This window comes from Syngnathus leptorhynchus, chromosome 5 (genome assembly GCF_054491065.1).
Source record: "Syngnathus leptorhynchus isolate UIUO chromosome 5, UIUO_Slep, whole genome shotgun sequence".
In the NCBI taxonomy this organism is placed as follows: domain Eukaryota; kingdom Metazoa; phylum Chordata; class Actinopteri; order Syngnathiformes; family Syngnathidae; genus Syngnathus; species Syngnathus leptorhynchus.
Window position 1 is genome coordinate 5,636,544 of NC_141199.1, and position 18,709 is coordinate 5,655,252.

The following is an 18,709-nucleotide window of genomic DNA, read 5'->3' on the forward strand; positions in this document are numbered from 1 at the left end:
AATGGAAGAGTTACTGCTACTTTACTGCCTTGCTTAAAATTTTAGTTCATGTTTGTTTTTTATTTTGAGTATTTATTATTTATGAATGGCAAATTAAAGTTCAGAACCTCGATTGCAGGCGTTGGCGACTCTCACACTATTGAAATCACCGTTTCTTCTTGAAGCCAATCAGATCGGAGAGTCACTTCAGGAACGCCTTCTCCGCTGTCGCCTCGTACCTATTTGGGTTGGTTGTTGGGGACCCCTGGTTTAGAAAACCAGTGTCAGTTAATGTGGTTTTTTTTTTTGCAACATCAACAAAAACAAGTAAAAAGCCATGCTACTGTATATTAACACATAGATATGCCCCCAGCTTTTCTGAGCCCAATTTTAACTGAGATGGTGCAAAGCACAAAACTGTTCTGTGGTTCAACGAGTCCAAATTTCAGATCATTTTTAGAATTCCTGGATGTCAGTACGCCTCTTGGTCAAAGAGGAAGACCATTTGGAATGTTAGAAGCACAAAATTCTATTACCATTATATTATGATTATGATTATGATTATGATTATTATTATTATTATCAGTCATCGGGCAGTAGGAGGGGGACACCTTGAACAGATTGCCAGCCAATCGCAGGGCACACAGAGACAAACTCTTGGCACAGCTTCTAGAAACAGAAATCCTAAGTACATTGTTTGTCATGGAGGGCCTTCAAAACTGGATTTGCTCAGGCGATACAGTTTTTCAAACGAATGTTTGCAGGTTTTATTCCAGTTCTTTGAAATCACACCAAACTCTCCCTGAAAAAGATAGTGACTGCCCCAGTCAGGACTAAATTTATGTCATTAGTGTGTAAATAAGTTGTTGCCATTTATTGCTGTTATGTTCCCATATTGGACCATTCGTTTACTTCTGTGTCTTGTGTTTTTCCAGTCTCCATGGTGTTCAGTTGTAGGCGGTGTCTCCAACGCCTCACCTAGGGGGTATACTACTAAGGAAGCTCAAAATAGCCAGGCTTTTTTTGCATGACATAGCCTGAACACGATCAGAGTTAAGTGGTACTGTGATCCCGGTCAGCAACTGGCTTTTTTAACCCAGGCGCTCATCCTTTTATGTAAACGGGCGAATTTCTAGTGTCATTTCACGTAGCATTCAATAGAATGCGGTGCAAAACCAAAGTTTGATATTTATTTTCAACATTTTAATCATTCAATTATCTGATATTGTTTCGACACAATTGTTCACACAGATGCTGAAAACAGAAATGTAATCGATTCCAATTGCAGGCGAGTGACAGCTCAGGATTTTACGGCACTGTGCGTTGGCATGCATGTGCAAATGTGGCCGACTTCAGGCAGACGTTGACATGGACACAAGAAAATCCAAATCAAAAACAAATCAAAGTCCACATCAAAAACTAAATCAAAGGCCATGATGCCACCTCTCCAAGAAAATTAATCAAAACCAAAACGACAAGATCCAGTAAAATGTCCACAAATCGCGACACCATTTCAATTGAGATTAAGAGGATTGTGAAAATGTGGCACTTTTACAGCCAATTGAATCTAAATTTGAGAACACAACCTGCAAGTTACCATGGTGAACTAGGCAGTTCTTTCTCAGTTCTGGTTGATAGTATCTACCTTCAGTGCTCTTGGCAATGTACGTCCTACTATTTTCTTTGTTAAGTACACATCTAACCATATCTACGGAAGAGGATTAGGGCCAGTGAAGAAAAAAAAAAAGTCAGAATTCTGACTTTATTCTCAGAATTCTGACTTTAAAGTCAGAATTCCCCATTCTGACTTTATTCTCAGAATTCTGACTTTAAAGTCGGAATTCTGACTTTATTCTCAGAATTCTGACTTTATTCTCAGAATTCTGACTTTAAAGTCAGAATTCCCCATTTCTGACTTTAAAGTCAGAATTCTGACTTTATTCTCAGAATTCTGACTTTATTCTCAGAATTCTGACTTTAAAGTCAGAATTCCCCATTTCTGACTTTAAAGTCAGAATTCTGAGAATAAAGTCAGAATTCTGAGAATAAAGTCAGAATTCCGACTTTAAAGTCAGAATTCTGAGAATAAAGTCAGAATTCTGACTTTAAAGTCAGAATTCTGAGAATAAAGTCAGAATTCTGACTTTCCTGCCACCCCTCGTTTTTTTTTCTTCACTGGCCCTAATCCTCTTCCGTACATATCTGTCAGATTTAGTTTACTTTTAATTTTGTTTGTTGACTAGTCTTGTGAGATTTGCCACCTCTTTTTGTTTGCAGTATTTGTGTGTTGCCTTTGTCACAGTTGTGGTTCTTTTTGTTTATCGGATAGTGTTTTCATGCCTTTTTGTACTCCCTTGGCTCAATAAAGTTTTCTTTGGTTGCTTATCGCCTTGTCGTGTCTGGCCCAGGGTCTCCATTTCAGCACAATGTGCCAATCCTAACAATTGACTTACACAACAAACACTAAGTTCATTCATTGTGGTATTGAGAAAAGCATACAATATTTAACTTAGTCATAGAACTATTTGTCCAGTTTAATGAATTGGATGGCGTTCCTGAGAAATTCCAGCAAATAAAGCACATTTGAAGCACATTTATATAGTAAAACGCTACAATGTCAGTCAATGCACACATTTTAGGTTTAAAAAAAAACAATCGTCAAAAGTCAAAAATACCATGCAACAAAATCTTATCATAGAAGTCAAAGTCAAATTTAGTCAGGGATAAAAGCCTAAACATACATACATACTGTTAGAGATGTTCCGACTCTAACTTATAGAGCAAGAAACACACAGGAGACAGTATGCCCTTTTGAACACTTGCACGTGGAGAACTTGTTCGTCATTGTAGATACAACAATGTCCGAACAAATTCTGCAAGTGGAGAATTTGTTCGTCGCTGTAGACACAGCAGTGTCCGAACAAAGTCTGCCGTTGCATTCATGCAAGACAGTATTTATTGAGAGAAGAAGGGTGGGGGTGACAATTTACATGTGTGGTGGCCAAGGTGGGGGTGAAACACCTGGCCTCTGATCACATCATAGCGGGGGATGTTTTACGATGTTGAGTAGACAGAACAACTTTGATTGCGTCTTCTACAATTGGTCAATCAGTGCAAAGGATCTTAGCACTTTGTTCTACTCCTTTGTTAAGATGGTCAATCAGTGCAAAGGATCTTAGCACTTTGTTCTACTCCTTTGTTAAGACAGGACAAGCTTAGGTTAATTATTACTGATTACATTCCAACATAATATGATCAACCTAATCTATTCAACCCTAACACATACAGTCACTTACTAGATACAACTAGATATAGGGTCATCGGGTTGCAACCGGCATAAGACATTTCAACAATATTCAGTTATGCGAAGTAAATTTAAGTTGCTGTTGCAGATTTTATACTTCCTGCATTAGAAGGGTGTTTCATAACAATACAAAAATATTGACTGTAATTTGGATTTAACAGCATGTTGAGACTAATGCACAAATTCAATTTACATCAACACCATGATCTCCTTTCTGAAGTGAGGGCCACCTGTAAATATTTTGGCAGAAGTAAATCTTCAGAGGTGTGTGGGAGGGAGTTGTAGCTGCGCTGTCTTAGGGTGAGAATATGGTGGTGGTGTCGGTGTCTAAGGCGGCAGAGGTTCTCCTCCTACTATGGGTATACTTGAAGAGCATCTCCTGGCTTATGCAACCCAATTTCTTGAGTACCCTCAGAAGGTCATGGCGAAACTTCACACCAATAAAGGCATACACAAAGGGGTTGAGGCAGCACCTTAGAAATGCTACACACTGAGTGACGTCAATGGCGTACAGGAGGTTGTTCTCATACATGCATTGTGTAGTGCCTCCGTTGGCAATGACAAGTGTGTACCAAAACAAGACCACGTTGTAGGGAAGCTGACAGGCCACAAAGACAACAACCACAATGAGAATCACCTTTATAGCCTTATTGCGTTCAAAGTTTTGAGTCTTACAAAGGGTCTGGATGATTTTACTGTAACAGCAGCTCATGACCAAGAGGGGGAGGGAAAATGCGACAACAATCTGGCTTGTCTGGATGCTTATTCGAAGGGGGTCAGAAGTACTGGAGAAAGGTGTACAGGTTTCATTGATGACTGTGGTATATTTCATGTCTGGTATGGAGACAATCAGAGCTAGAATCCAAACAATAACAGACGACACTTTGCTGAAAAACACCGCTTGGGAGCGAAGGCGGTGAGCAGAAACAGCTTTGGCTATGGCAAAGTACCTGTCCACACTGATTAAACAGAGGAGGAACATGCTGCTATAGGAAGTGATCTTGTAAACACCATGCATGATCTTGCATATAGCTACGCCCAGCATCCAGTTCGCCATGGAACTGGCTGCCCAAAAAGGAAGTGAAAATGCAAAGAGGAAATCAGCAAATGACAAGTTGAGCAGGTACACGTCTGTCATAGTCTTCAGGCGGTTAAAGTAGATGAACGTAAGGATGACCAGGAGGTTTCCTGCCAGTCCTGTGAAGCTGATGATGGAGTAGAAGGTTGGCATGAACCACTGGCGGAACTGACGGTTAGACACTTTTTCACAGATCAGAGGAATGCCACTATAGTCAAAGTTATCGGAGATTAAATCCATGTAGTCTGTCACATTTTCTTCTTGTTGACATAAACAAGGCTGCAATCAAAACATATTACATGATTAATAAAGTTATATAATGTTATTGAACACACATTTTCGTAATCGGGGGAATTACTGTAGTTAGTTAGCGACTAACAGTTGATGGATAATAAATTCTCCAGCAGTGATCCCCAAAGTGTGGTGCACGGACTACAACTGGTACGCAGGCCCCCTCTAGTGGTATCCGGTAACAGGGATCTTAGCAATGAACACATGAAATCATTGGATCTCGATGATCATCATGCAACCAAAGACAGCACTTGAGGAGATTCAATTGGATTTTTTTTTCCCCTCGTCGAAAATGTTCAATTGTAGTAACTTTCAATTTAGCATTTTTAATCTTTAAGATCTATTTACCGTAATTTTCGGACTATAAGTCGCGTTTTTTTTCTTAGTTTGGGTGGGGGGGCGACTTATACTGAGGAGCGATTTATAGTCCGAAAATTAGTAGTTTTTAAGTATAGGCATGATTGTTATACTACTTTTGTGTGCAATATATTTTAATATAATCATTATAGTAATGTTCCCCCTTATCATGTTACAGCGCCATGAACATTTGTCAATAAAAATGGGTCAATTATTCTCTCTTGCAGGTTTTCCGAATACTGGAGGAAATGTCCCGGCAAAAAGACAAGAAAAAGCATGCAAACTCCACAAAGAAATGTCAATGCAAAGATACAAAACCAGAACCTATGAGGTTACGTGCGCCCCAAACAAAAATGCAGTGAGAAATGATTGGTGTTATTTTTTTGTTTTGTTTGGCATGTGTCTTACCTTAAAAATCATCAGCCATATGAGGAAAAGGGGAAGAAACATCTGAACATCTGAAAACATAAAGTATAGCATATTTTTACCATCAATTTCATGAATGATCAACAGGGATTCTATCATGCAACGTTCCCTACTCTGCTCAATTTACTGAAAATATGACAACACTACTTAAATTTCATTTATTTTATGAGTTCAAGATTCACTTGCCATAATGTTATTTAATTCAATCAGCCTTTCCTGTAGTGTAGTCACGTGTATTGGTGAGCATACTATGTTGTTCACCTCATCAAAGCTACTAACTTGTTATAATTGTTTTTAGAATTCTGTGAGGTATTTGTACATTGTGCATTTATTGTAATAATCTGATGAACATAATCCAAAAAAAGCCCATTCTTGGTAAAAATGTGACATTGAAGACACTTTCATAAATAAGTTGCATTGTCATTTAGAAAAGCTTTTGAAATCATGTTTACCTAACCTTTTAATAGGTTCAACTTTTTACACTGAGATTTTTGTCAGTGGAGCAATAGTCGACAGAAACTTGTAGTACAATTTAAATGAAACATGATTTACCTTTTGATAACTTGTTTTAGATAAATGGATTTGGGTTTTCCATATTACAATATTCCCAGATAGTAAATAAATAAAACATTTGAAAAAACAACAACTTTTCTTTAGCTATTCAACTTTTGGAAATCTGACATTTTTGTCTGGAAATAAATACTATTTGTAAGATCAACAACATTTTCGTAACATCCTTATAAATATTCTTAACTTCCCTATATGATGAAAGTTCACAAAAATAACATGTACTATATAACATAGTAATATAGAATAATAAAGAATTGAGTTACTCACAGCATGACATGTTGACAGAATGCAGGCGGTGAAGACACTAAAGAACTGCTTTTTATATGTGACATGTGGTTTCTTTGGTAAGAAGAAAAAAAAAAGTGAACTGACATTTAAATCACTGAAACCTTTGCACCACATGTATCATGGCATGTACATGTATCGTGGAATAAATATAGAAACCACAGCCCTTTACTAAATAGGTATTATCTACATTTTATGTAAAACTCAGTGCCCTGCTCAAGCAGCACGATTGACAAATAATTGTCATTACATGTAAACATAAAAATCATTAAATGTGATCAATAACAGCAAGATAGAGTGAGAAGAACTGCTATCTTTTTGGGTAAAGTTATAATGAGTACAGTAACGATTTATCAAAGTCAAAGTCTTCTTTATTGTCAATTTCTTCACGTTAAGACACACAAAGAGATCGAAATTACGTTTCCCACTGTCCCACGGTGACTAGACACATCACACAACACATACAAGCAAATAGCACAAAGAGTAAAAACAATAGATAAGAGCGATGAATAAGTAATAAGCAAATAACCGAAATAAATAAACAATAAATCAATAAATAGACAAATAAGAGGAGGAAAATGAAGCAAAGTCAAAAGTCAAAATCAGCTTTATTGTCAATTTCTTCACATGCCAGGCACACAAAGAGATCGAAATTACGTTTCCCACCGTCCCACGGTGACTAGACAGTACACAACACTCACATCAAACAGCACAAAGAGTAAAAACGAACAGACAAGAGCAACAAATAAGTAATAAGCAAATAACCCAAATAATAAACAATAAATAAATAAATAGACAAATAAGCGTGCATACAGAAGACAGCCAGAATATAGCGCTAAAGTACAGGACGTTATGCAGCCGAGGGTGGAGAGAATTCAGGATCCTGACAGCTTGGAGTATGAAGCTGTTGGTGAGTCTGGTGGTGCGGGAGCGCAGGCTCCTGTACCTCTTCCCAGAGTGCAAACAAACAAACAACCAAACAAAGATGGAGCACAAGTTCAATATTTTTTTAAGTAAGTTCAAGTATGATGCAAATTAGTCAAGTGTTACTGACATTGTGCAGCGGTGGTTTGTATTCAAATAAAAACGGTCTTTCTGCACCGAAAGGAAGGCAAACCAAAACTACCCGATGACCTACTATCACCTGTAACTGTGGTTGTTGTTGGGTTTTTTTCTTACACGTCTTCCTACACTAACCACAAAGTACAAAACACAGACGTTGCAATACACTTTGACATTAATCCAAATCAAAAGTCTACCACTTCACAATAAGTAGTCAAATAAAGATCATCTGATCTCATCTTAATAAACATGTACGCATATGTAGTTGGTACTTCAATGAATCAATTGCACAGTTGTAGATCAGCTATGTATTGGTTGCTTAAGGTTTCACATAATTGAATCACTCAATGCATTAGGCACCAAAGTAACAAAATGACACCGAGCAACATTTACAGTTTAGTCTCGTGTCATTCAATGTGAACTCCTTATGTTTTTTAGTCTACAACAATAATTTGGCTCACTGCTCCAGCGAGTGTGGAAAGTGTATGCTTACTCACATAACACTCCACTGGTGGTCCACACCCAGGCCTACTGTAAGGTAGTCAACACAGGAACTCAGAACAAGCTGCTTTTATCTTTACCCACTTCCTCATGACAAAGTAAAGCAGGGAAAATAAAATATCATTATTGTCTGCCCCACTGAGAATGAGCTGTACCAGTACCAAAGAGGAAGAAATTGGATTAACCATTGGGTATAATATTTAATTGGGCAATTTAAAATGGATTTTTTTTTGCTCAGGGTTAATTGTTAAGTTATAGTTCAATATGTCAGCGGGCTTCCTCGCTCGATAGTTCATCAGGTTTATCTGGATTTTACTCAATGATCAATCTACCTTTGCCTCTTTTTGTTTTAGCGTTGTTAGTTCGAGAGTCCTAGAAATTTAATTCTTATAGTCACTAGCTACGAATTGCATTAACTGCATAAATTTGCATTTGAGTTACATTTAGGATTTTGAGAAAACTGTTATGTACTCTTTTCACTTTTCTCTGCAACAAATGTGGCTTTTTTTTTTTTGTTTCAAGATAAATTTATTTATATTTTCCCTTTGCATAAATATTTTACAACAAATTGTTTTTTTCTCTTGGAATCATTTGGTCTTCTTATTGGGTGATAAACCATTTTAAGTGTAACTATGCCGCCATTATACAGTAAATTTTGGAACAAACAGCATAACTCTGACACTCAAAGTGTTAATTGAATGGCAATGACACACTGTGTAAGCCGTCACTTTGGCTACATTTTGTTTGGGCTAATGTATAATTATGCTTCCCACTTACTGGTTGTAAAACCTGGTTCCTCATTGTAGGACTCAAAAATGAATATTCTATTCCATTAGACATGAACACTATGTCAGGAAGAAGTGTTGCACTTCCAATGCTAGAGAATGCCCAACTGGAACCAAATGTTCATGGTTACGCTACACAAGCAAACACACATGTAAAGTGTGTTTGTGTGAGGGAATGCAATGACGACTCAAAGGACCCACAATCGAAAGAGGTCGTAGATTATTTTGCTAAAAAAATGCAGTAATGATTTAGGAGTTGTCATTGATTTCCCAAAGATCCCTAAATCCTGGTACATCCCAGATGAGCATACCAAAGACTTGCTGAAGACCACTTGAATAAATGGCAATTGTGATGGGAAAATAAATGCCACAAATAGTAAATATGCTTCATGAACCAGTTGTATGAATTTTTTTACTCCTCACTGCTGAGGCTTAAAACATTGCAAATCCGTGTGCTTTCAGACTAACCAAGTAAAACAAAACAAAAATTAATATAACAAATTTGAATCTCCATTTGCCCATCACTAAATGACATTGCCTAACAAGTTTTGATGATTAGCCAACTCGTCTTATCCCGGTGCAGTAGCTGGCTTTATCTATAAATTTTCCCGTGATGAGTAATCCCACTTTTGACACCATTTTCGCAATTTCTATACCAAAAAAAAAGATTTAAAAAAAAAAAAACATGGTTTCTTTAAGAATAAAAAAAGTTTATTGGCAGAAATGTGAACAAGAAAAAAAATTTAAAATTGCATTTTCTGGACTGTTCATGCTGTTGTATGATAGCATGGATGAGCTATTCTTATCCAAGCAAACCTCATATGCAGTATGGACAATATCTTAATAAGTTTAGATATGAGCATGTTCTGCTCTCGATTTGACTGACAGCTACCAAACTTGAGAATACTGGTGATCATCTGATCATTGTACAGCAAGGATGACTGTGTGATATATCTAAAACCTTTAGATGGACTAGAATAACAAAAACATAACAAATGAAGAACAAGTGCGATAGTTCGCATCACTATACTACGACCCCACATAAAAATACTCTCACAGTCACCGTAATACCAATACAGAGTCTACTGCTAATATCACACGAGTCCTTAGAAAAACTAAGAGTTATTCGGAATTGAAACGTGCAAAAAATGACAATTACACTAGCAGACATTGATTCACGAGGTTGTTTAACACCTTATAAGAGTTATGAAACGATATTTGCTTAAGTGGGTCTAGATCAGTTCTTTCTGTGGATTGGTTACTTTAGGCAGGCTCCTGTGGCACACTACTTTTCAAACAACAATGAATTTGCGGACTTCTGCTGCAAAGAGCTTCTCTTATTATGCCTACTTTTGGGGTGGAGAGGAGATAATAGATGGTTAACTTCATGAGCGTCCATAAGATAAAAAGGCGGTTCGATAGTTCCGACAAAGGGGCGTGACTCAGTGGGTTGATCTTGCCCTGCCGGAAGCCTCAGATGGCTCACTGGTCAAAGCATCTTCTGTCTGAGCAGAAGTGGTTTCAGAACCTGTGTTACTGTCACTGGTTCCCTCCTCCATGGCTCCCTCGAGGACACTTTCCTTGTCCTCTGAAGCCCCCTCTTCGCTGCCGGGTTGTTCCTGAAGTTCCTCTGCAGCCTTCGGCTTCCCTGCAAAAGTGAACGAGTGGGAAAAGAACATTAAAACAAAACAAAAACCGAGACAGAAAATAGTTTTTTTTTCTGTGAGCCAGACATAATCATCTGACTGGTTACATGGCTCACCTGATGGATCTTTGGAGACAAACTCACTGTTCTCAGCTGCCTTATTGGCAGTTTCACCGAGGGGATTTGGCTGTGATTTGCCATGTTTTTCTTCTTCTGTTGCTGTTGCCGCTGCTGCTGCTGGGCCACAAGTGGGAGCCTCTTTTGTTCCCCGGTCACCTGCATCTTTCTCCCGTTCAGCCATCCGTTTGCGGGCTGCCTCTTCTGCTGCAGAGATTTCTGCAGATATTTTCTCCATATCCACTTCTACTTTCATACAGCAAAGCTGGAAAAAAAAACAAGATACAGAATGAGTATCATTCAAACATCTGGATTGTCAAAAACATTTTACTCTTTGGAGGAGCCTCATGTTTTGATAATTCTAACGTTGTCATGGATAGTGAACATCAAATGAGGCAAATGGCACCACCTATTGTAAGCTGTTGATAATGCACCCACAAATGCAGCAATTCATTTTGGAGTCAACAATGTTTTAGATTACAGCTTTGTGACTGCCACATGTGGATAAAATTAACAGAAGCTTGTGGCTCGGGGCAGATGTAGCCTGGCACTTAACCAGAGCTGCTCACTGTACAGTTTATTAAACATGCAAAATGAGCTTGGCGTGGGAACGTTTCACCACTGTTTGAAGGTAAAAAGAGGCCATACTCTTTTGAGCTCATTTGTGAACGAATCTGTGGCTTCAATGAATTTTCGTTTTTTATCCTGGTGGCGGTCTTCAATTTGAAGCAACTCTGCTTCCAGCTTTCTCTGTGGTAGGAGAGACAACCAGAGACAACCGTTACCAAATACTACCAACATTCTGGACCTACGTATACAATTTGATAATACCTGGTGAACCATCAAAGACTGGACCTGACGCTTAAGGACTTGCATACGGGCAGTTGTGACCACAGAGCGCACATCAGGCACTACGCTCTCACTGAGAATCTCACTGATCAGACGGTGGTTGCGCTGGAAACGGGCTGCTGCAGAGTGCTTTATTGAAAATCCATCATCGTAATCTAGAAAAACATGAAAAAGCTGCATGTTAACTACAGCCTCAGAAGTGTATTTTCAAAGCTGTGCAAACAATTGACTTAGCAACATATTAACGGAAAACTGACCTTTACAGCTATCTGATATGTTATGACATGTTCAGTGTTTTTTGAAATAAGGTATGAAATTTACAGTTGCCATAAAGCGTGCCTTTTTGGCAACCCAAAGAAAGTATATGAAAGTTAGCCATACTGAGTAGTTAAAAGGTTGGGGGGGGGGGTGTCTATGACAAATGCATGCTATTTCAAGTGTACCTTATGACGGTTAAGAAAAACAAATGTGTACCAGACTAGCTAAAACAGGGGCATACAAACACTAACACGGAATAATACAGCAATTGCGAGGAACAGGTTTTTATCTTTCCATCAACATCCATACTTTTTTAATCAGAGTGACCTTTAACAGTTATCCTAACTTTTTTGGTCACAGCATTTGAAATCACTCAGTGTGATGTACTGTACAAGGGCCAAACTGTCCTGCACACAAATGATCAAGGTTTGGTGAAAACAACAACAGGACAGTTGTGCCATCTTACGATACAATACATAATACAATACAAACAAATCGCTTTACAGGACATATAGAACAATATAAGAATTATAAAAACGACTATTACTACATAAGCCTTGCTGTTTGAAGGAGTGCTCAGACATCCTGATCAGTTTGCATGATGCAAGCTTGAAATTATTTTATTGGTAGATATCTTTGCTAATAATTTAGGTAAAATTATCTCATAGTCATGGCTTCATTTTAGTACAACAATGCACTTATACATAATCTTCTATGATATTTTTTTTTTTTTTAAAGTAAAGACTGCACAAATATATGAAACTCACTCAGGTCTGATGCATTCATGTCAAAAACCGGTACTTGGGTTGAAATCTTTTCAGACATCAAGTAATGAAGCACAATCTGAATGATGAGGAGCTAATTGTACGTGACCAACAATGTGGACATGAGATCTCCTCTGAACCCTGGGGATTTTATGGCCTGACTTGTTACTTTCCAAGTGCTGTTATCTGTAATTTTCTTCAATTTCGTTATCTTCCACTGTCAGCATCTACACTCAGTGCAAGCATCATTTCCTTCTCATGGGTGTAGCTCATGTTAACATATTCTTCTGGTGTGCGTGCGATTAAAACAGGAACAAAAAAAAAAAAGTGCATTTCGCAGAATATTGGCCACTCTGAAACAAAAATTCTCCTAAATTAAATCACACAAAAAAAAGGGAGTTAAAATAGTGGTGCCAGTGGAAAATACACGAGAACAGTTTGTGTGGTCCCACTAAAGTAATTGCCACACTGTGTTGTAATGTGTGGTGGATTTCAAAGGAAGCTGAGTGAGTGGCCTTACCATCTGGATCCTCAGCAGGCTGAATACTCATGTATGGCTCGCCCTTATCCAGTCTAGACTGCCGTTGACGGCTCTCTTCTTCGAGTGCTGCCTCAGCACGGCTTTTTGCATTGACGTAGGCCAGGTAAGCTGGTGAGTTGTGATAGGCCTTCATGCTTTCATTATATTCAATCTATGTTGGAGATGACAAGAATTACAAGGAGAAGGCAAGCAAGCGCACACACCAGCTAAAATCAAGATAAGAAAAGAGGTTATGCGGGATTGTTATACAGGAAGCAATGAGGACTGGAGGGACCCGAAACTTCCGGAGACACGTCATTCTACACAAGGCCGATCAAATATTTTTGTAATATAAAACTAGAGACAGAGATCATTTGCCCACTTATAACCTGCACAACACAACTGAAAGAAAAGCATTTCAGAGAGGGGAACAAGGAATGATGTGGTTGCAAATTTGGAACACTCTCTTAGAACAGGTTGTGTTCAGAATTGACCAATCACATTCAAACTCGTGTTAAATGGGAGCCGACATCTGCCGCAGTTCCACTCATTAACCCCAAAGGTTTACATGTTCAAGCCTTTCTTGACATTTAAGAGACACATCCTACAGAACAATCCAACTTTTTTTTTTTTTTTTTTTTACATAGTGCAATTTACAACAACTGCAGCTGTAATAAAACACTTCACATATAACATTGGGACAACGACAAAGACCGTGAAAACAAAATAATACACAGTACTTGTACAATAACGCTGTCAGTTGCAAACCAAATAAAATTTATTTTTAAAAACAAAGGACTTGTCTCACATTTTAGGGGAGGTAATTCCAGAGTTAGTTTGAATCAGTTGGGGGGAGGGGTAATATTGCATTGGCAACAGTTTTTGCTGCCATAATTGTAGACCGGCTGAAATTTTTTAAATGGAAGATGTAGGCCTCTGGCAAAATTATTCATTGTTAAATACAATGAGATGTACAAAACAATCACAGCAGCAGGTTAATTGAATGTGAAAATATAGTCTACCACTTCTTTTCCGCTTGCTCCCTCCTGCTACCTACGCAAGTAGGTTTGTATTGGCTGGCTTCAGCCAGTCGATCAACACCAAACTTGAAAAAGAGTCATGTAGTTGGTGACGGACCTTTACATGAAATACATGCCTGATAAGGTCACATGACTGATATCATCCTAATTTCAATGTTAAAATCTTGAATGTTCATGTTGATTTCTTTACGATGACAATATATCATCCAGCCCTAAATTGCAAACACAGCAAACCAAATGAACATGCCTGCACTGAAGCAAAGTAGTGGCAACATCATGCTTTTGAACTATTGAACTGAGGTATTAGTAAAGATGGAAAGAATTATAAAGTTTTAAATATCAGCCAGCGTTAGTTCAAAGTGTTTAGGTTTCTGCTAGAAGGCAAAAAAGATGTCGGGAACAGATTACTAGAATATCTGAACTTTTATGTGGGGAACTTTGGATGTTTGCTGTTGTGTGTTGACTCCCATTTACCAGAGATTGAATATAAATTGGTTTCTCCAGTTATATCAGGATTTAATGTTGTGTAGCTACCACCCTTTTTCACCCCAGATGAGTTATGAAAGTTATCTTATTTTATTGCGGTCACGTGGTTTTAATTTATATCACACACACAAAAAAAGATTTGAACATGGGTGTGTCAATGTTTTATATTCATTGTATCTCGTGGTCATCAGTCATGAAAGACCCACAAACATTCTTTGTAAAACAACCAACCTTCTCTGCTTCGTAGTCATTCAAATAATCCTGTTTCTCCTCATCAGTGAGGTCCCTCCACATGCCACCGATTATCTTCCCAATTTCCCATAGCTTCAGATCGGGATTGGAGGCTTTTACTTGATCCCAAACCTGGTGATGAGAACCAGACATGGGGGTGGGATTGGGTTGGGTTGGAGGGGCTATAAGTGGTTATCTCTTTGCAGAGAGGTCACAAACCAGAGGAGGCCGTGTGCTTTAAACTCCATCTCCAAAGTTGATAAAGGATTGTCCTAAGTGTGTACTGGCTAAATTTTAAAACACCTACCTTGATAAGCAACACTGACATTTCGAACAGTTTATATTTGACATACACAAAAATGGTTAAAGTGTTCCAATTGCGCACATGATGAATCAAAACACAAAGATTTCACAAAGTGTACAGTACTTACCTTACGACTGTATCTCATATACGGCATCAGTGGCTTATCAGGAGGCTTGGGTGGCTTTGGTATATTTATTCCAGAGGAATTCTGACAAAAGAAAAGCACAAAACAGAGAGATTATACAATATCCACTAGTGATGGGAAAATGAAGCTTCATGAACAAGTTGTTGTATTCTTTGGCTCCTCAAGATGGCAATGTTGGTTTAAAGTGAGGGTTTTAAGAAATGGCAAGTCGGTGGGCTTTCAGCTCTTCGGTGAACAGCGAGTGCCATCACGAGGTCTAAGTAAACACAGCGGATTCATGAATCATCTTGAAGCTTCATTGGCCCTTCATTAATATCCGGAAACCATGCCAACTATATGACTATATTTGAGGGTATGCTGTGTAAAAGAAAAACTACTTGGAATTAAGCACAACTGCCACCAACATTTATAATCTCTTTAAAAAAGTGCAGTACCACACTATGACAGAGTAGAATCAGCCAAACGTAAAAAATTAAAGAGCAAATGATTCGTCTGCTATGGGGCATGACGCCATTATCAGAGTTAGCCAAGCACAGCTTTCATGCAGTGACTGAATTACTGTTCGGCTGCCAAAATCATGCCAAGTAGCAAGCAAATAATTCCATGGCAACAGGAATGGCATGGGTTACTCAACATGGCTGTCGGAAATGCAGCAATCCAAGGCAGGTGGTGTTTGAATAAACTGATGATAAGCCAGTCTGCACTATTATGAAGTCAGGACTCAGCAAAAGCAGTTTGGAATGCTGTGTTTCAGACTGTTTTCTGAATACTCTTTAAAGAGAGAAGGTGCAAAGCTTGACACACTGTATTCAGACAAAGGTGAGTCAGGTGAATGGCTGCATTTTTGGGGATGCTCACAGGTTCTTGAGACAAGTGACAAATTTAGCAAGCCAACTTGCAGTGTAGTGTATTGAATTTACTGGAAACAAATAGATACACATCTTTAGATAGATGCGCATCTTTGTTTTTGCTATGACAATATTCATACCGTTACCCGACTGTTGCTGCTTTGGCTCCCTCCCAGTCTGTAGTTGTTGTAGGCCAGATGGCTGTAGGGGTTGTACCCCACAAATCCTGCCGTATTGGCCATTTGCTATTGGAAACAAATGGGACATACAAAAAAGGAGAAATGTCTTAAAGATAGGAAAGAAACCAGAAAATATGAGTATATGAGAACAAAAGAAATTGCAGTAGCAGTTACAGAAGCGGGAACATTTATGAAAATATATATAACTCCGATACCAAGTCATTAGTTGAGGTTGAATATGTGCTATACTTACAGTTGTAGGTGCAGGGGGAGGGGGAGGAGCATAGGACGGCCTCTCTGAAAATTGAAAATAGGCACAATGAAAAATATATTTATTATAATCGAAATTTATAATCATTTAAAAATTATGATCATTTCAACTTGCCTCCTAAAAACATTTATACTTACCGTGCAGCAAGAATTCCCACTCGATTATAAATACTTCACATTATTAACACGTTTTCCAAGCAGTTTAACCCCCCCTATCACACAAGATTAAAATAATATCTTACTAGACATCGTGGCACTGATTCAGGTTTTGATCCGGGCCAGTCATCAAATCTATAACACACATTTAGAAATACATATAAATAAATGCGCATCGGCATATCTATAAGTTGTTCCTAAAACTTGGAAGACGCTAGCTTTGAATGAGGGCTGTCTAATGGGTAAGGTAATGTCGTGCCAGGCCGGGACTTCATGCAATAATTTCGCACCATATCAAGTAAGCTACTTACTTAATAATAGCACTCGGCGCAATGATAGGAATCAGGGAAACGATTCGTTCTTGCGGAGTACAAAATAACGCGGCAATGCTAAGCTAACAAGCGAGCAAGTCAGACAATAACATTAGATCGATAGCGTGCGAGCCCTCGAATTGAAACACTGGGGTAAAACTTAAATCAGAGATCAGTAATTTTCTAGTGGGGAATTGAAAGAGATAAGATGTAGGGGTGGTGATTTATAAGGGAATTTACAATGTAGGACAAATGCTCAGATTACAGAAGTTAGCAAATGCTTGGTGCTAGCATGCTGACTTAGCTTCACGAGCGTGCTAACGAGTTGCATTGACGTAGTAACGTCTTGGTAAGACAATCAAACGATTTCTCGTCATTTCTAATGATAACACGTTGAGGTGGGGGCAAACTCACCCTAAAAGCCGAGTCACCTCAATAGTATCATACGCTTTGACTCGAATGTTAACCAGCCAACTTGCGCAGATGGCCCGGTTTCACACTAAAACGAATGGAAGGCGTTTCGATGAATGAAGGCTTCTCGACCGCCGCCAATGGACACACACCATAACCACACTTCACCCCGCCTCCCTAATGTTTTTTGCGTCGCTGCTTTCTCAATGCAAGGATGTCTGATATTATGATATTCTTAATTTCTGTTGAAAAAGACAGGCATGAAACAATAAAGCAAATGCAAATATAATTGTTGGACGCAATGTATGCTTTAGTTAGACTCGACTGGTTCTATTTATCAACAGGATCCAGTACTGTGTGTAGAGCTGTAGGAGAAATCGATGTTTCTCTTTTCAATGCTCCAGTGTTATGAAAGGTGACATGCTTTGCATTCTTGTTCACATTTTTTGGAGCTGCCAAAAGTCTTTAGTTGTAATAGTGTGTTCCCTTAATATAAACAGCTGAAAGCTCTCTGGGTTTAGCCTATATCTCTATCCGTTCAACCGGAATGAAATGTGTTTTTCTTATGATAATTGATTGTGTTGCCTTCTGGTACATTGAGATCATTCAAAGATCAGAAGAGGTGTGTGTGTGTGTGTGTGTGTGTGTGTGTGTGGGGGGGGGGGGGTGGCTGATAAAATAATCAATCATTACTTAATAAAGTAATAATTTCTTAGAATTTATCATAATCAATTATTGCCCCTGACCCCAAGTGAAAATATAATACACTGCATGAGCATGGTTGACATAAAAGTTGTAACTATTTGTCCACTGTCCAAAGAATACATATTAAGCAACAACATTACCCGTGATCACATGGGGCAGTGGCAATATCTTAAACCAAATGTGCAAGTAAATGAAAGACTCCTACCGCCCCTCCCTTCCCAAACACACACGGGGTACAGGTCCAGCACAAACAAGGAAATGGGGATTTAATTGGAACAGAATGGTAACTTTAGAAGTTCTTTCTCTTGTTTAAACTTGATTAAATAAAAAATATATTTCCAAATGTAAAATCTAATGCTGCAGGGGCTTTAGTGGGTCTACGCAGATTTCTGACGGGAATATAGAAGCCACTAGCCCGGTGTAGTGGTGTGTTTGTTAGTATATGTATGTCAGCCATGTTGGCAGTTGAGTTTGAGAGGATATAGGCTGCATTCGATGAAAGTGCAAAGTCAGAGTTCTCCCACTTACAATTAGGAATAGTGTGCCCCTTTGAACTGTGAGGTCAAAGTTGCACAGTCAGAAAAAAAAAAGGACCCAGTCCACCAATGGACTACAATAACGTGAATTCACTCAACAATGATTAAACCAATGTTTGTAAATGGCAAAACTTAATTTAAAAGGTTATAAACATGTTATATATGCTAGAAACATAGTCAAGCCGCTGCTCCTCCGCATTGAGAGGAGCCACATGAGGTAGAGACCTCCCTGATGAGCTGTTCTGAGCATGTCCCACCGGCAAGACAGCCTGGAAAGGACACAGGACATGCTGGAG

At 38.6% G+C, this 18,709-nt stretch overlaps 2 protein-coding genes across 3 annotated transcripts; both read right to left on the bottom strand.

The window, feature by feature from the left end:
* Positions 1-2,512: 2,512 nt before the first annotated feature.
* On the bottom strand, positions 2,513-6,285 carry ccr7 (chemokine (C-C motif) receptor 7). Its single transcript, XM_085912510.1, has 3 exons — positions 6,273-6,285; positions 5,418-5,467; positions 2,513-4,640 (listed from the first exon to the last, which is right to left on the bottom strand). The coding sequence occupies exons 1-3, from the start codon at positions 6,280-6,282 to the stop codon at positions 3,579-3,581; spliced, it is 1,122 nt and encodes a 373-aa protein (XP_085768636.1). The 5' UTR covers positions 6,283-6,285; the 3' UTR covers positions 2,513-3,578.
* Positions 6,286-9,327: 3,042 nt separating this feature from the next.
* smarce1 (SWI/SNF related BAF chromatin remodeling complex subunit E1) lies at positions 9,328-17,343 on the bottom strand. 2 transcript variants are annotated; one of them, XM_085912674.1, is made up of 11 exons: positions 17,176-17,343; positions 16,537-16,585; positions 16,278-16,321; positions 15,992-16,090; positions 14,980-15,060; positions 14,549-14,680; positions 12,792-12,963; positions 11,232-11,404; positions 11,049-11,150; positions 10,401-10,665; positions 9,328-10,286 (listed from the first exon to the last, which is right to left on the bottom strand). In XM_085912674.1, exons 2-11 carry the CDS (start codon positions 16,541-16,543, stop codon positions 10,081-10,083), a joined length of 1,281 nt encoding a protein of 426 aa, XP_085768800.1. In that variant the 5' UTR covers positions 16,544-16,585; positions 17,176-17,343; the 3' UTR covers positions 9,328-10,080. The 2 variants fall into 2 exon arrangements, with proteins under 2 accessions (XP_085768800.1, XP_085768799.1); XM_085912673.1 differs by having other exon boundaries at positions 15,986-16,090.
* Between the last annotated feature and the right edge of the window lie 1,366 nt (positions 17,344-18,709).